Here is a 14,530-nt window from a genome sequence, read left to right on the forward strand (position 1 = left end):
TCTCATATATCCAACCATCTAGATTGATTGACAGCAACATGTACATTGGTATTTCAACGTGAGAACACACAAAAAGCCAAAAGAAAGAAAAGTAGTATTTGGTTGTGCAGGGGAAGTTGTTTAATTGGTTTCCTTGTTGCGCACGCCTAATAAATAACAAACAATTATTTTCTCCGTTTCAATATACACAAGTAAGCAATAAAAAATTCAATAATTTCAAATATAAAAAAAATCTCCTATAATTATTAATATTTATTATCACTATTCTAAATTCATCTTTAAATTTTCAAAGCAAAAAAATAAAAGTAAAATTGGAAATAGTGTTTTCTACTCATGATTTAAATGTCCTTAACTCATTTTTTAAAGGGAGTTTTTTTCTTCTTCTTGTTTATATTGAAATCAAGCATTTGTATTGACTTGTTTTGGAGTATCTTAAACGTCCTTGTGACTCTGTTTTTCTACATATTCTCCCAACACCAAATTTCATTCCATCTTTCTCTGCTCTTTCTTCACTTCAATCCTCCTTTCTCTTCAATTTTTCTATTCACACCCCCTTCCTACACTCAAAATGAAGGTGAGAGTTTCTTCCTCCAAATTACATGACACTTTCCTATTCAATTTCCTTCTTGATTCTTTCCTATTCAACCTATTCAAAATAAGCTAGAAAATTCAAGTTTTTAATATTTCTTATAGTAGATTAAGATATTTATATCACACCAACTTCATCATTTTCTTACTTGTTTCATCAATAAAACTATGATACTTGGTGCATAACCTTCTTAACAAGGTTTAATAGAAGTTTAAATCCTAATTAACATGTTTTGTTGGTGTCTTTTTTGTTTTGTTTTGTTGTAGAAAGTGGTGGTGAAGTTGGATTTGCATGATGATAAAGCAAAACAGAAAGCCATGAAATCAGTTTCTAGCCTTTCAGGTACTCACTATAGTCACTAATAAACTACTATTAAGGGAACACCTTACTCTACTAATATAGTTTATTTGTCCATAAATTCCTTAACTGACAAAAACTGATATTGCTAGGTTGAATGACATCACAAGAATTCGAACTTTGAATCTCATAATTGTTTGTCTAGATTTCTCATGATTATTATCATTTCGTCTACGGACAAAAAAATTAGTAACACTAAATTATTAGACTGTCTTTTTAGTAAAAATTCCATTAAAAATTTCTCATATCATAATCATATGAATTTGTACAAAAATGGACGGCTAGCATATGTTTATTTAATTATTTAGTTATGCTCTAATTTAAGAGTAATGTTATTTCAACATTAAAAAAATATAACTTTGTATTATACACCAAATATTAGAAAACAAAACAATTTTGTTGTCCAAACTCCAAATACTATTTTTTTTTGGTTAACTATATGCAAAGGATAAATAATGAATGATAAACGTGTAGGCATTGATTCAATCGCCATGGATATGAAAGAGAAGAAGTTAACAGTAGTTGGTGACATAGACCCTGTGGATGTTGTGAGCAAATTGAGAAAATGGCACACTGAAATTCTAACAGTCGGGCCGGCGAAAGAGCCGGAGAAGAAAAAAGATGATGGAAAAAAAGATGATAATAAGAAGAAAGAAGATGATAAGAAGAAAGATCCAAATGAACAAATTGCTGAGCTTGTTAGGCAATATAGAGCATATAATCCTTACATGACTACATGTTATCATGTTCAGAGTATTGAAGAGAATCCAAATGCTTGTGTTATTTGTTGAGTATTATAATGGTTTGAAAGAGACATGGAATTGAGTTGGAAAAAGTCAGGAATGTTTGCTTGTAAATTATGAATTTGTTTGATATATTATTATTATTATTATTATAATTGTTATGAGATTGAGACATAAAGAGGATTAATGGTGTATTAGGCTATGAAGGTTTTGAAAGAATAGTTTGATGTGTTTTATCACTTTTTTTTTGGACAAGTTGTGTTATTATACTTGTTAAGTGTGTGATTTTGTAATGCTATTTCTAATGAGAAACTTAGTTATAGTACTTATTGACAAATGCATCCACAATTCAAATGACATAAAGTCTTAAATTTAATTTAGTGAAAGTATCCACAATTTCATGATAAGCTTCATGGTTGACATGTTGAACTTTGGTAACTAGAAAAAAAGTTTGGAGTAGACTCGAAAAGAAGACTTTGAAAAAAGACTTTTCAAAAATATAAAGAAACTCTTAATAATTTTTTAAAGAATAATTTTATATAAAATAATAAAATAAGATAGATTATATTTGAATAATTTGCCTGAATCTTTTAAAATCCTCCAATCCCTTTTATTAGGGATATGAATAAATTAGACCAAAAGACTACAATCTTGTCTACATAGACCCAAGTCATACATGTTTTTTTTTTTTTAAATAAAAAAGACCTATGAGTTTATATAAGTCTATTTAGCTAAAAAGGTTAAGCCATGATCTATACAAAAGACCTTTTAAGCCTATCAGATCGGTCTATTTAAATAAACATGAATAACTTTATTATTATTGTTATTATTATTATTATTATTATTATTATTATTATTATTATTATTATTATTATTATTATTATTATATTGTGTTTTGTACATTGAATTAAAATACGAAAAGAAATAGCTTAGTTATCTTGAAATTATGAAAATAAGTAGAAAAAATCTTATGAATAATCTCGAAAGTTGTTTTTATAAGTTCTATCAAACAAATAGTATCATAAAATTTATACGAATAGGTAAAGCCGAATGAGTAAATGGAAACAAACATTCAGCCTCGTTGGTTTTTTAATTTTTTAGTCTATTTAACATTCGATGAATTGCTTATTTACAAATTTCAAATGAAGTAGACTTTTAAGTAGGCTAGTAGGTCAATCAGACATTCGAAAACGTTAGGCTTAAACCTAAAAATAAGCCTATAATAAGCTACAAACTAGACTTAGGCTTTTAATTTTTTAGCAAACCAAATTCAGGTTTGACAAAACCTATCTCAATTCAGCCTCTTCTCACCCTTACCCTACACCAATACAATTTTTCTATTATCTCAATTCAGCCTCTTCTCACCCTTACCCTACACCAATACAATTTTTCTATTTTCTAAATTATGAGGATTTTGATTTTTGAATAAAAACAAACCCTCAAAACCATTTCCACCTAAATTCCTCTATTCTTTTCATTAAATCTTGTTTTTAAATTTCTCTCCCCTCTTCCTTTCCAAACTTTCAAATAAAGTCTAAAATTCGAGCGACAAGATGATAACAAATATGACCCAACCACATCCTTTCAAAAATAAAAAACACCGTGATTGTAGATTTCAACTCATGTTAGAACTATATTGAGAACCAGAGAAAGCTTAATTAATTTTGTGTTATTGCTTTCACATTTATTTAAAATTGTGTTTTATTCATTAATGAATCAATGGTGGTTATTTATACACTACTAGTATAATTAAGTAACGTAATTAATACCTTAGAAATTTAAACTACTCTTCAAAGCTCTTCTTAATTTAAAGTCTTTACACTAATCTCTCACAGAATCTCACTATCTTGAGTGGCTTGGTTAGAAAATCAGTTATTTGATCCTCTAATGTGTAGTATGTCAAAGTGATATGGCCATTGCTTGCTTGTTCTCTAAAAAAATTATTTTCTTTTTGAAACACCATGAAATTAACGAATTTAGCAACTTGAATACATATCCCACTCCGCTTCTTCTTTCTTTACAATATGCTTTCACACCAATCAATCAAAGTCACAAAACCGAGTAAACTTATCCCTATGGCCATAAGGTTTGGACAATAATATGTCATGGTCTATTTTCCCTTAAATATCTCATAATCATCTTGATTGCTTACTTATGTAACAATTTAAGTTCACGCATAAATCTGCTCACCACACTTATAATGTGTCGTATATCAAGTTTAAAATTACAAGGATACCTCAAACAACCCGACCATTTTCTTGATATCAACAACCTTGCCATCTTCTTTTTTGCATGATTTTGAATTTTATTCCATACAAGTATTATATTAGCCAGACTTTAACATTAAACCTCTTCAAGATATCACTGATGTACTTTCTCTAGTGAACCACCAAACTTTTCATGGCTATAGAAAATTCAAGGCTAAGAAAATAACTTAGGCCTTCTAAGTCAGTCATATCGAATTCAATGCTCATAATGAATTAGAGATTCATAATCTCATTGTGATTGCTTCCTGTGATGAGTAGATCATAAATATATAGACACACTATGTTAAGATTGTCTCAATTCATGCCTTTAACATGTATTTCATGTTCAACTATACACTTGGAATATCCAATGTGCTTTAGGAACTCATTAATCCTCTTATTCCAGGTCTTGTAGCTTGTTTCAAGCCATATAGAGCCATATTAAGCTTTAAGACTTTATCTTATTCACCTTTCACAATAAATCATTGAGGTTGTTCAACATAAACTTCCTCTTCTAGTCAACCATCGAGAAATGTACACTAGACATCTAGTTGAACTAAATTTCATTGTAGGAAGTTAACCCCAACTACCACCTATTTGTTTGTCTCAATTCTTGCAATTAGTTCAAAATTTTCTATCAAGTCGAGGCTATAATTTTCTAAGAATCCCTTTGCAACAAGCCAAGCCTTATGTTTGTCAATGGAACAATCAAGAAAGTGCTTTACTTTGTAGATCCATTTGACTACAATAGGCATCTTCTATGATGGTAAGGAGACTAGATTCCATGTTAGGTTATTTTCTATTGTCTTAATTTCTTCCTCCATAACAATAATTCCCGGAGAGGATGTAGCTTCTTTTGGCATAGTTGAGCGACTTCATAATAACAAATCAAGCTAGGAGCACTAGGTTCCCCTCTGGTGTGATTATTTGATATGGAATAACATCATATTCTTGAAGGCTTTTAGATGAGCATATAATTCTTCGGAATCTTCTTGATTACTCTACTTTTGGAGTACCTTTGTCAAGTATACGAGGTTCCCTCTAGTTATCATGGAATACAATTGGAACACTTGAAGATGATTCAACATCCTGACCCTACCAATTCCAACATTCCCACTCATTGATTGTAACATCTGCTTGCAATAATCCTCTAGGTCACCAGATTGTATAACATGCAAGAACCTGCAGTGTGGTACCCCATAAAAATCATCACTTCACTATTATATTCAATCTTATTCCTTCTTTATGTGTTTGAAACATAAAGACCCAAAGATCCTCAAGTGCTTGACAATGGAGTAAGGCCATATCAGATTGCCTCTAAAACCACGTCTAATCTATTGTTTGGAATTCTGATTATCACATAACAAGAAGGTTGACAACTTCACCCAAAAAAGCATGTTGATGTTTTTTTTTTCCAACATGCATCTGATCATGTTCAAGATAGTCATGTTTCTCCTCTCAATACGACCATTATATCGAGATGTGTATGTATTGTTGAGATCTCATGCTGAATTCTCATCTCTTCACAAAAGATTTTAAATTCTCTTGAAGTGTACTCACCACCTCCACCACTCTTGAAGGTTTTAAATTCTACATTTTGCTTTAAGACATCAATTTAAATCTTACACAAAAAATAGATAGGATTTCTAAAAATATCACTTGTAAGGATTAATAGGCTTTTTTCAAAACTGATTTGTCTCGTAATAAAATGTAATTATGCTAATTTGTGTCTTAAGGACGAATATTAAAAAAATTCTAAAATAAAAAATTTATTTTAAAAATATTATATATTAATTTGTTTTCTTGGATGGGCCATGAATGATCGTCTCAATCTCCATTAAACTCTACGTTACGGACTATCCAACCACACGCGGTCTAAATCAAATTAATATTTTTCAAAAATTATAAAAAGTAACTTTGAAAGTTCTTAATGCATTAATAAAATTATATTATACTTGTTTGTAGGGCTATAGTTTTAACTTTTAATAGTATTTGTATTTGCATATTGTATATGTATTATGGATGAGGGTAGCATTTATAATCGATAAGATTGAATTGATGCAGACAAGGTTATGACGTTATGAATGAATACAAATGTTTGATGTTACTGTCACACACACACAAAAAGGATAATTATTTTATGGAGATTGAATTCAAATTTGTTCGCTAAACCAGGTGCTGATGATGGTGATGTTTAAATACCATTGCCAATTGACATAATATTATTTTAGAGGTTGCTTGTAATTTAGAAGAAACCAATGTAATTAGACTATTGGGAAGAGACAAGGTTGTGTTATGAGAGGTTTAGTGAAGGAGTTTAATTTAATCACAATTTAACTCTAAAAGTATAAAGTGCAAGGATGTGTTATGAGAGGTTTAGTTAAGGAATTCAATTTAATCATAATTTAACTCTAAAAATAAAAAGGACAGATGAGTTAAATAATTAGTTTTCGTTTCAGGTTTATAAATTAGTTAGTTTTGAGTCAAATATTTTTTTTTTTACGGATATTTTTAAAGTCCAATTTCTTTTTATTATTTAAGCTAAACGATGTATTAGAGAAGTGGACACAACTTTTTACAAATTAGAAAGGGCATTATGATTACATGGCCGATTAAACTATAAGAGTGTGTTTGGATGAAGCATTTTAATGAGAGAAAGTAATTTTTTGAGAGAATTTAAAATGATTTGGCCAAAATCCATTGTTTGGATACAAAAATGAAGAATTGTTAAAATGATAGAAATTTATGGAGTATTTCATCTAAGTTAAATTTAATCATTTTGAAATGACACCAAAAACCAAAGAATTTTAAATTCCTTTCATGTTCCATAGAATGTTTTATTATTATTATTTCTTCAAATTTTACAAATTGGTCCTCATATTTTTCAAAATTATAAAATTGACCCCAAAAAATAGCAAATTGGTCCTTAATATAAAAATTTTACAATTTGGTCCTTCAAATTTTTAAAAATTGCAAATTAGTCCCTACTTTTTCATTTTTTAATTTGATCCAAAAAATTTAAATTTTATAAAAAATACACCAAAAATCTAACAATGAATTCTCTTAATACTCCATCCAAACAAAATAATTTAAAATGAATGGATTTGAATTGAATCATTTGAATTGCTTTGAATTTTAAATTACTTTAAAATTTCTAATTACCTCATCCAAACACACTCTAAGGTTAATCTACTTTTCAAAATTTCATCAAGACTTTGAGATTATTATATTACCAGGTTTTTATTCAATTCCTTTTCATTCATGTTTTGTATATCTTGTTTGCTTAATTCGAGTTTCATAGAATATGGTTGATTAAATTTGATCGATGCGTGTTTCTTAATCTAATTGTGTGCTAACATAGCTTATTCGTTAACTTCAACTTATCTTTAACTGTCATGCTTATTGCGACAAATAGGAATATAATTCACATAGTGTTGGTAGCACTTGTTTAATCGATGCTATTATCAGATATGCATTAAATTCTCTTAGAGATTTGGTGATATAATAATCAATGATAAGTCTCAAATTACATAAGCATTAGATTAATTCGTTAACCATAATCTAATTAGTTTCTCTTTATTTTTATTTCAATTGTTTGAAAATCTAAACACCTCAATTCTGTTTTAATCGGTTAAATTAACTTAGAGTCCTTGCGATATGTCTCGAGTGTCGCTTCTTTATACTACCCCTTTAATAACTCGTTTTTTATTCGTGTGCGACAACAAATGAAATTGGCGTTGTTGTCGGGGACACCCTGTTGATTTTAACTAATATTAGAGTCATAGGTGTTGCGTTCTTGAAGTCTTGTCCTAGTGTTCTCGCGTTTTGGCCTTTTCGCAATCTTGCCTTAAAAAATCGATTTTTTTTAAAAAAATTCTCAGATTGCGCTGATTTATAAAAAAAAAAAAATCAGGAATCTAACTCCCTTATATATATAGGACTAAATAAAGGGCACCCCCTAAAAAAGTTCCAAAATTCCTCTTCGTACTATTATGTTTGATTTATTTGTATTTTCAAAATAATTCAATTTTTTTGAAGATTCGATATTTTATTTTTAGTCATATTTTCATAATTTTTAGATTTTATTTTAATAGTTTTTATTAAATTTTATTTTCATCATTTATTTAAGTGAATATGGAAATTGTTGCATAACAGTGCTCTATGATTTTATTTGATTTTGTGTTATTTTTTATGGATTTGATTTTGATTTCATTAGTGATTTAAATAGTCATATTTGATAGTGGTTTTATTTGATTTTATGTTGATTTGATTCTTATTTTGAATTTGATAATCATATCATGAATGATCAAAATAGAACCTTAAGAGACCTTGTTGCACTAGATGTTAATCATAATACATTATGTATTGCATATTCCGATGTTGTTGTACCATTTGAATTGAAATTCGGTTTAATACACTTGTTGTCAAAGTTTAGTGGTCTTGCAGATGAAGATCCCCATAAACATATGAAAAAAATTCTAGGTAGTATGTTTTTACAGCATTGAGGCCTCAAGGAATGACATAAGATCATATCAAACTGAGAGCATTCCCTTTCTCGCTTCAAGGAGCCATAAAAGATTGGTTGTACTACCTTCAACCCAACACCGTTGCAAGCTAGAACGATGTGAAAAAGTTGTTTATAGAGAAATACTTTCCTGCCTCAAAAGGTGTATCAACAAGAAAGGAAATATGTGAAATTAGACAGGTTGACATGAAATCTTTGGCTGAATACTGGGAGAGATTCAAGCAATTAGTTTCTATTTGTCCTTAGCACCAGATCTCTAAGCAGTTACTTATCTAGTATTTCTACGAAAGATTTCTACATATGGACAAAAACATTTTGGATGCTCCCAGTGAAGGAGCACTTGTTGATAAGAACCTAACTGCAACAAAAGCTTTAATTAGGAACATGTCACCCAACTCCCAACAATTCACAACCAGAAACAATTATGTGGTTCTAACCAAAAGAGTGCATGAAATTCAAGTTTTTTCATCCAAAAAAATCCCTAGAACGCATACTTGACGAACTGACATCACTTGTTAAACAATTAACATTAAGTAAGGCTCAAATAGAACGGTTATGTGGTATTTTCACTTCTCCTAAACTTCCAACAAATTTATGCCCTACCTTGCAAGAGGACTCAATTATTGAGTTGCATCAAGTGTATACAACAAACATTTACAATCATCAAAGCAACAACTAATACATGTATAAAAACCCTGATCTATCCACTAACATGTACCATCCAAACTTTGGTATGGGAATCCACCCATACAACAACAACCTAGGCCATAACAATAGTTAGTTTCACAACTTCCACCTCCACAAAACACTCCATAAGCAGTAACTACTTCTGCAGCTTTTGGACCTTTATTAGAGGACCTTGTCAAGAAATTCATCATACATAATCTCCAATTTCAGCAACAAACTAATTCTAGTATTCAAAATTTGGAGACACAAATTATATAGCTTGTCACTTTGATAAATACCAAGTAGGCTCGAGGATTGAACCAACTACCTAACTAAACAATAATGAATCCAAATGTCCCTAATGTGAGTGGAATTTCCTTGAGACCCGAAACAGTGTTGAAGCGGGTCAACCAGCCCCTGAAAAAGTAAAAGTATTGTTCAGCCTATGCCTGATTATGAAGTTGTTGTTAAGAGAGAGAGAGAGAGTATGTAAAACCAATGCATACCCCACAAAGCGTAGTGAAAACTAAAAAATGGATGAGGAAGATAGGGATAATGAAATATTGAAAATATTCAGGAAGGTGGTGGTGAATATTCCACTTCTTGATGTCATTAAGTAGGTTCCAAAACATGCCAAATTCCTGAAGGACTTTTGCACACTCAAAACGAGGTTAAAAGGAAATGAAAGAGTTCCCAAGGGACAGAGTGTTTCAGTCTTCATTTAGCCTATTTTTGTACTTGAAAGATCCAAATGGGGCAAAATGTTTTTGCCCTCACTTAGATTGTGCCCCAAAAGTGGAAAGATCCAAGAATTTTCTCTATTCCGTGTACCATTATGGATAGTAAATTCAAAAATTTCATGTTAGGTTTAGGAGTTTCCATTAATTTTATGCCTACTTCTATTTATAAAAATCTTGATCTTGGGTCCTTTACGGAATACGGGTCTGACCATTTTGCTGGAAAATAGAAGCAATGCATACCCTGTCAGAGTAGTGGAAGATGTACTTGTTCAAGTTAAAGATTTGACATTTCCTGCAAATTTTCACATTCTAGACATGGAAGGAGAAACTAATTAAAATGCTAACAGGGCACCCATCATTTTAGGAATGTCGTTCTTAAAATTTAGAAAACAAAAATTGACGTCGATGATGGAACAATGTCCATAAAATTTGGTGATATTACTGCAAAATATAACATTTTCTATGTTAGGAAATATCGCATGGAAGATGATTTTGTTTTTCAAATTGATTTTCTTTATGAGTTAGTTGATGAAACATATTATGACATTGTTTTCAGCTGAATTTCTATCATTGTCTGATTTTGATGATATTCACACTTGTGATGCATGTACTGACACTCACCTTTGTTTTGTTTGTGCTGAGATAAAAGCTGCCTTGCTAATTGATATTGTTTTTTACTCTTCCATAGATTCCTCCGTAGACACACATATTTTTATTGTTTCTACAAATGAAGCTCTCAACATTCTAGCTACCCGAAACAAATCATCCATTGAACAAACACCTTATTTAGAGCTTAAAACACTTCCTAAAAATTTTAACCGCAAAAGTTGAGAACATTGTTACCCATAATAAGATGTTGGAGATTGAAACACTCCAAGTTGCTCAGTAACAAGCATCATAATAAGTACCTCCCGAAAGCTTTTTGGGAAATCTGAGCCTAACCCCAAAGGGTAAATAAATGTTGTAACAACTAGAAGTGGTAAGAAAATGGAGGGTCCTAATGAGAAAAGTTAGGAGGTAAAAGTAAGTTAACCAACGCCACCTGAAAAGGAAGTTGTGGTTCGACATGCCTACTTGTTTTGTTTATGTCGACTATTTTGTCACCAAACTTGCGATTTTCTTTGAATTCTTCTTTGTTTTAGTAAATTCTTATTTTTTAATTTTCCGAATTGTCATAAAAATGTTGACTTCGATTTTCTTTTAAAAAATTCTAAATTTCGCTAATATCAATATGATTTTTGTTGTGAAATTGAATGGTTCAAACACACCATGCTACCAGTGAAATCTAACAATATATTAATTTCATTGATATTAAAGATGTGTAGGACAAAGAATAATAGAAATTAAAGTAAATAGTCTAAAGAAACCAAAATAAAATACAATCAATATAAGCAAATTCAGAACAAGCAAAAAGAAGATATAAGACGATAACACAAAGAACTTGTTTACTTAATCCGATCAAATGGATTTACTTCCGAAGAGAAAAAAACTCTTTGATTCACTATATTTCTAAATATTGTTACAAGAGACTATAAAAGAGGTTACAAGAAAATATTTACCCAAGTTCCCGGACAAACCTTATTTTTTTACTCAAGTGTTTCCTTATCTCTCTAACCCTTTATATATAAATCACATAAACTCAAAGTGGTCAAAAATATTTTTCAATCCCCTTAGATACCTTCAAAAATTTCTCAATTTCCAAAAAATTCAACGAATTTCTACCATTGGCTCCATAAGTTTTTATAGTAAGATTGTCATATTTTTCCTATGTCTTTTAGACTACATTCTAAAGGTTGTGGTAACAAAAGTGATATATATATATATATATATATATATATATATATATATATATATATATATATATATATATATATATATATATATATATATATATATATATATATATATATATATATACTCAAACCCAACAGATCTTTAACGGTCCCGAACACAATTTATTAACGAAATGATCCATGAACCAAAACGACCAAGCATGATACATGGGAACTTCCAAATTAGACTCATCCACAACATACCATAATAGCTTTGCTTCTGTTGTGAACTACTGTGTAGACCGCCGTAGACCGCCTGAGCTTCGTTGCCTTCTTCCACAATCGTTGTGAATAATTGTACAAATCACCACGCCAGCGTGATCCACCTCTGCCGACTTTTTGGCCGGCCACCGGACCACGCCTCCAATATCCTATGTTGACTTTTCTTTTTCTTTATGACGTTCTTATTTCTCACGATCTCGAAATATATTTTCTTTCTTTTAATCACTTGAGATTTTAGTTTCTTTCTATTCGTCACTTAGACATTTTAAGACATATTTCTATGCTTTTTAATGTATATTTTTTTAAAAAAAATTGTACTTTATTCTATCTTACATAGAGTGTATCTTTAACTTATAAATTTACATAGTGACCCATTTTTGTAAACGACAATCAATTGTCATTTTCAATGTTAAATTGTACTCCACATTTACACTTAGACATTATATATTGCCCTGCTTTTTTATTTACGTAGTAGATAAATAATTCTGCAGTTCTCTAGCATGGCCCATATTAAGGAAGGGTCACCAAACTAACCTACAAGTTTTGTATATATGTGTTAAGTTAAAATGTGACCTTTTATTTGGTGCCAATGATGTGTATTGCACTTTGTTTCCATGAGTTATTTATTTAATATAACTATCATGCTATGACAATATTACTACCTAATGAATCACAAATATCTATACTATTAGTTCTAGGTACGTATTATGATAACCATCAGAAGCAAGACAATTTTTATATTTTTGAGATGATACGATCCTATCACATATATGTGATGTAATCCTTTATGAAAATGTCATTCATCCATATAATAATCAGCATAATTTGATCTGTTAACCCAATAAATATAATATTAAGAATTGACAACTTTCTTAATCCAAAGTTGCTTAAGTCATCCTTCAAATAGGATTTGGCGAATGTTTGGTAACCGATTAAACATTAAAAATAGTCTGTTTCTAATGCATCTCAAAAAGTTATAAAGAAAAAGCAGCATTAATAATTTTAGTTAGCAGGATAATTTAGATTTTTTTTTTTTGGGAATTTTTCTAAGTTAAAATGGGATTTTTTTACGTCCTTTTAATCTGAATTGCATTTTATCATTTGTTATCAAATATACTAATAGAAAATTAGAGAAATCTTTTGTTTTAAACTAATTTAATATTGGTCGTTTGTGCATTTTGTAACATGAATATTATCTCTTGTCATCTTTTAATTAAATATTGAGAAATATATGTGTAGATAAATTAATCATTACATATTTTGTATTGATTATGATAATTGATGGAAATTTCTTTACCCACCTTCTAACCTTCTTAGTCACCTTTGGCGAATTTATCGAAATACTCCTTGTTTCGGAAATACATTTCTGAAAACGTACTTTTATTGAAAAAAAAAGAGAATTTCTTCACCCACCTCCCAACCTTCTTGGCCACCTCCGGTGAATTTACCACAATACCCCTTGTTTCGGAAGTTCATTTCCGAAACTGTATTTTTTTTCTTGAAAAAGGTGTTTTCGGAAATGAACTTCCGAAAACGTGTTTTTTTTAATATAAAATATTGATTTCGGAGATGCATCTCCGAAATAAAGTGACTTTTTCAGAAAATGTGGTGTTTCGGAAGTTCATCTCCGAACGCACCCCCCTGGGGAATTCGGAAATGAACTTCCGAAAATATGTCTGGACAAAATAAAATGAAAAGCAACAACAATTCGCTTTATTTAATCGGGTGAAGATTACAACGATAATATTACATAAAATTAAAGTTACATATTGTTCAACACGGGTAAGTGGGGATGAGAGAGTGGTGGGGAGAAAAAAAGACTTCCAACGAAAATTAAAGTTACAATTCGCTTTATTTAATCGGGTGAAGATTACAACGATAATATTATCATCTTAGTTTTTGGAAGTGGTAACCCGGGCCGGAACATATGACGGAGGAGGTGGATGTCCGGAGGAAGAAGAACCGGAGGTACGTCCACCGCGACACAAAGGAGCCAATCAATGTAAGCTATAGTTTATCATTATCATCAGGGGACGTCATTACAAAAAATTGGGAAAAAAATCTTATTATTTTTAATCTTGATTTTTTAGAAATGACGTCCCCAGATGATAATGATAAACTATAGCTTACATTGATTGGCTCATTTGTCTCGCGGTGGACGTACCTCCGGTTCTTCTTCCTCTGGACATCCACCTCCTCCGTCATATGTTCCAGCCCCGGTTACCACTTCCAAAAACTAAGATGATAAATCCAATACAAAAACATTATTCGATACAATCCGAAATCAGAACAAAACAAGACACGTCAAACAAGACAAAAGCATGTTATTCTGCCCGACGAGCGTTACAAAATACACATCAAACAAAATAAAAACACGTTATTCTTCCCGACGAGCGAACTCCTCCGAATGAAGATAATTATACCAATCCTCATCCCACTCAGTATCAGAACCATCAGCGTTGATCACGCCTGAAGGCGGCGAAGCAGAACCAGTCAAAAGCTTCTTCTTCTCCTTCTTCTCCTTCACCTCCTTCACCTCCTTCACCTCTTTCACCTCCTTCACCTCTTTCACCTCTTTCACCTCTTTCACCTCCTTCTTTGAAGAACCCT

At 30.8% G+C, this 14,530-nt stretch overlaps 1 protein-coding gene across 1 annotated transcript; it reads left to right on the plus strand.

Annotated features, from left to right (window-relative positions):
- The first annotated feature begins 367 nt into the window (after positions 1 to 367).
- On the plus strand, positions 368 to 2,026 carry LOC131608070 (heavy metal-associated isoprenylated plant protein 39-like). Its single transcript, XM_058880010.1, has 3 exons — positions 368 to 574; positions 856 to 931; positions 1,421 to 2,026. The coding sequence occupies exons 1-3, from the start codon at positions 569 to 571 to the stop codon at positions 1,735 to 1,737; spliced, it is 399 nt and encodes a 132-aa protein (XP_058735993.1). The 5' UTR covers positions 368 to 568; the 3' UTR covers positions 1,738 to 2,026.
- Positions 2,027 to 14,530: the final 12,504 nt, after the last annotated feature.

The sequence above is a fragment of the Vicia villosa genome, linkage group LG5, assembly GCF_029867415.1.
Source record: "Vicia villosa cultivar HV-30 ecotype Madison, WI linkage group LG5, Vvil1.0, whole genome shotgun sequence".
NCBI lineage: Eukaryota > Viridiplantae > Streptophyta > Magnoliopsida > Fabales > Fabaceae > Vicia > Vicia villosa.

Excerpts from the sequence above, each read along its gene's own strand:
- LOC131608070 (XM_058880010.1), top strand. Across the intron at positions 932-1,420 it reads ATCAGTTTCTAGCCTTTCAG|GCATTGATTCAATCGCCATG; the intron begins GTACTCACTATA and ends ATAAACGTGTAG.